Source organism: Alligator sinensis, unplaced genomic scaffold (assembly GCF_000455745.1).
Source record: "Alligator sinensis unplaced genomic scaffold, ASM45574v1 scaffold262_1, whole genome shotgun sequence".
Taxonomy (NCBI): Eukaryota; Metazoa; Chordata; order Crocodylia; family Alligatoridae; genus Alligator; species Alligator sinensis.
The window spans coordinates 3,056,955-3,061,342 of record NW_005841904.1 but is presented as its reverse complement, the minus strand read 5'-3'; the positions used below and the strand labels follow the sequence as shown (position 1 = coordinate 3,061,342).

Below are 4,388 nucleotides of genomic sequence, written 5' to 3'. Positions count from 1 at the left end.
GCCACAGCAAAATTTTGGGGTGACTGCCCCCACTAAGCACTGCTGCTGCTCGCCCCAAGAAGAGCCTGGCCCAGCCCCCCAGCGGCAGCCCATCCTCACCCCATGCAGATCTGGGGGTACACACTCCCTATGCCCTCCCAGGAAGCATGCAGCAGCGGAAATGGTTCCCCCCCACCCCTCCTGGAGGAGCTCATGGCTCCGTCCCATGCCCCACCCTGCCCTGGCTGAGTAGCATCTGCCCCAGTCCCACTCCCTCCTTCATTGAGTGGGCCTCAATCTGCCCCCCCCCACTTCCTCCACACCAGATTTAGCAGCCCCAAGCTGGTCTCCATACTGCCCAGCTGCATATCGGAATTGGATTGGTATCAGCCGATATGGATCCTTAAAAATCAGCCATTGGTAACGGCTCAAAAAAAAAAAAAAATCACTGTTGTTGCCCCCCTAGATAAAATACCTTTGAATTTGAATTTTATCAAGGAGAAAATAAAGAAAAGCATATACTTTGTTGTTTACTCACATATCAGGATATGTCTGTGGGCATTTGACACACAAATCAACTTTGACATAGCTTTCTTTATTACCAGTCAATCCTCGAGGATACAGAACTAAACTAATCTCAGGAGGCTCTTTTACCTACAATATAAAAAAAGGCTTTTAATTAAAACATAAATCAGTTGAAAGAAGTCCTTGGCCTGTGTAATCCAGAGGTCATCATTAAAAAATTAAAGCTATAAGGTTGTTTATGTTTGCTCAGTAAAAAAATTATAGTAGTCCCAGTGACTGTGTTATGTTAAACATACTGCTGCAGAGTTTGAAAATATGCACAGTTCATCCAGCAGATCTGGGGAACTTCACAGAGGGGGGCAGGACAGGTTACTAATATTTGGCAAGAGTGGTACAGTAACCTCATAAATCTGGGTTTTAAAAATCTGGAATTCTCAGAAAGCCGGCACTTCAGCAGCTCATCCCAGAGCTACGGATGCATGCGGAGCAGCGGTGCAGAGAGGTGGATGCAGCAGCAGCCGCTGAGTACAAGCTTCTCTCTCCATGTCCAGCTGGCCGGGCAGCGACCAGCCACTGTTACCCCTCCCCTCACCCCTGCTCCATGCACTTTACTTACAGTCCCGAGCATGCCGGATTTATGAGGTTATACTGTATCCTAATATGAGTTGAAGTTGAATAAGAAGGAGTTCTGCGTTCAACAAGTTAGAATAAACATTAACACTTTATATTGCTTTTTAATGGACAAAGATGACCACCCAGTATTCTTCTTTTAATGGGTAGAATTTAGGGTTATTTTTTAAATGTCACGAGTGTCGTATTTACCCAAATCCAAAAGGACTCTGAATTTAAGATGACTCCCCAATAATCAGATTCTACACACAGAAAATATGTAAATGTTATAATTTTCCATGTCTAAAATCGAATTTGCGAGAGTTGTCTTAAATTCGTCCCCACCCTGTACCCTGGCTGCAGCAGGGGACTCTAATGGCTTGACTCCTGTCCCTTGCTGCCTGTCCCTCTTACCACTTGCCCCCCAGCTGCCTACCCCTGCGATACCTGTGCCTGCACTCCCCACACCTGCCCCTGCAATGCCTGCACCCCAGTTGCCTGCCCCACAACTTGCAGCTCTCCCACCTGTCCCCCTCTAACCTGCCCCCCACAACCTACTTCTCCGCATGGTGCCTGCCCCCCTGAGCACCTGCCTCCCTACCTATTCCCCGCCGCTTTGCAGCACCAACTCCTACTGGGGCTCCGTCTAGCTGCGGGCATGGAGCACATGCTGATTCTGGCCCCACACAACAGCTGTTGCAGCTGCAGCAGCTTCAGCCCTAGAGCTAGAGCAAGAGCTGCTACAGCTGCATAGCCAGGATGGAGCTCTGTGCTGTGCTACCTGCTGTTAACAGGAGCAGACCCCAGCAGAAGCTGGAGATGCCCGAGGAAGGTAAGCAGCGGGAAGCAAAGGCATGGCAGTGTGGGGAGCAGAGGCTGCAGGGGACAGGGCAAAAATAAATAAACAAATGAATAAATAAATACATAAATAAAATCTAAATTTATTCCTGCTTGTGTTTGGCCTTAAAGAAAATATCAGAGCAAAATATGTTCTTTCTGATGCAATGCTGTGCTATAGCATCACATGTATTATATCCTTTTGCTGGGACATAAGGAGTATTTTTTTTTAAGTTTAGGAGTTTTGCTAAACATTATTTTTCCTTCCTTTGTTTTTTTAAGCAGCCTTTGGAATAAATTTAAAAGAAAAACAATTATGCATTAAAACAGAAAGGCAAGACTTTTTAGTATCTTAAATCGAGCAACAGTATAGTTGGGAGAACTCTTGGATAAGCTTTCTGGTATCAAGTGTCCTTCCTCGGGTCTCTAAATTCACTTGAGGAAGGACACTTGATGCCCAAAGGCTTGTCCAACATCTTTCCCAGCTACAAAGTTGGTTTAATAAAAGGTATCACTTGCCTCTCGTTCATTTCCTGGACCATCATGGGAACACTCCAACTCAAAACAGAAACGTGTTTAAATTTCTGTCACTGGGAATTTAGATTTACTGGAAGGTCAGGAAAAAGTTGAGTAGCATGTAATGGAAGCACGCTGAGAAAAGGTAAAATAAGCTACATAAAGGGAAAATGAAAGGGAGAAGGGTACCTAGAAGAAGCCAATCAATTTCCCCATTAGTTTCCTTCTGCAACAATTTAGGACAAGGGAAGAGAGAATGGCAAGGACCGCAGAAGCTTGCAAAGGGAACGGTGAAGCAAGCTTTAAACAGGCTTGGTGATGTGAATGGCACTTTTGAAAACTAGGCTAGTTAAACAAGACCCTACTCTTAGGCTCCTAATTTTTAACATACTGTAAAGAAAAACAGCAATGTGAGGAAAATCAATTAAGCAGGTATATAGTTATACAATTAGTTAAGGCTTTAATTGATTAGGGAGGAAAGAGCAATACTGACAATTAATTAAAAAGCAAGTCACATCACAAGCATTAGTTATGAAAACAATGTATTTAGTGCTGAGCATTAATTACAGTGGCAGTCATGTAGAGGGTAGCCAAAGAAGGGGAAGACATGGGCACCCAAAAGAGGCAAAGTGTATCAGAGAATAGTCAGCTGATGGCAGCCACAAAGCATTCAAAATGTTTTAAAGGTGCCCCCTGCTCAGACCCACTCCAAGAGCCGTGGTAAGAAGTGCTAGCTAGAGAGATAATGTGGTATTCAAATGCTAAAAACAGGCAACTGATTCTCCCCACAGAGCACAAGATCTTTTCCCTTGGGACAATTAGGAATAATTGATGTTATTTGCCCTTCCAGCTGTGTTACAGCAGGGATCTGGTGTGGTTTAGGGATGTCCCTGACTCCTGTCCCCTCCGGGAGCAGAGGGAGACCCTGGGGCATGCCTCCCTGGAGAGCACCAGGCTTTCTGATACGCCATTTGGGATAGCAGGCCAAAGCTCACTGAGTAGAGCTGTAAGCACCCCTTGGTGATAGTGGCTACTAAAGGCGTAACGCTCACTAATTCCTTGGGAAAAATAAAAACAAAACAGGGATTGGCATGTGGGTCATATGTTCATGAGGGGGAACACGGAGCAAAGCACACCAGACAGTGCCTGGAGCGTGCCAGGCTGCAGCTCCTTCGCTGCCTCCTGCTGAGGTTCTGGCTGCACTTTTTCATCTACCTGCTCCCCATCTGCGACACCACCAACTCCCGGGACCTCCGAGTCAACCTCCTCTTGGTGCCAGCCTAGCTCATGGCCTGTCTGCCCAAGAAAGAGACGGGTCAAGAGGGCCCTTGGGACCGGCGAGGCTGCTTCCCTGTCCCTGGTCTACTCCCTGGACTCATTCGAGGGCCAGAGGGTGCTGCTGTCCCATGTGTCCTGCTCGGTGTCCCCCCTTGGTGCGCTCCTTTTGAACCCATGCCTTTCACTCCTGTCCCTGTTGCTTGATTTTAACTTGTTTGAATCAGTGACGGGCCCGAGCGGCGCCCTCATCACGAGGGGCTGGCAGGACGGCCGGCCGGCCGGCCTGAGGCCGCTGCGCCCCTTGCCTGCAGCACACCTTCCCCGGGCCCCCACCCCACCCCCCCCCGCGCAGCCCCCCCCCCCGCCATGACAGCTCGCGTCCGGCTCGAAACCAAGAGCCAGGCGGCTACAAGGGCCCAACGATGTCGCCCGAAGGTGTGGCGGGGGCCTCAGGGAGGCCTGTCCCCGTCTGTTTGGCTGGGGCCGGCCCGGGGCGAGGAGCCCATGTCCATCGCGGGAGGGGAGCGCAGGGTGAGCCGCTGCGCCGCTCCCCTGTCTCGGGGCCCCGCAGCGCTCGCCCCGCCCTGGCAGCCGAAGCGGGGCCATGCCGCGTCCGCAGGGTTGGGGTGGGGTGGGGAGGGGGG

General features: G+C 49.5%; 1 protein-coding gene across 1 annotated transcript in view; it reads right to left on the bottom strand.

The window, feature by feature from the left end:
- Positions 1 to 4,388, bottom strand: part of EIF2AK4 (eukaryotic translation initiation factor 2 alpha kinase 4) — a 72,986-nt gene that overhangs the window by 67,724 nt on the left and 874 nt on the right. The window contains exons 2-3 of the mRNA XM_025197753.1: positions 3,682 to 3,793; positions 518 to 633 (exon numbers count right to left, since the gene is read on the bottom strand). Coding sequence (XP_025053538.1) covers positions 518 to 633; positions 3,682 to 3,793 — 228 coding nt within the window. The remainder of the gene's footprint in view (positions 1 to 517; positions 634 to 3,681; positions 3,794 to 4,388) is intronic.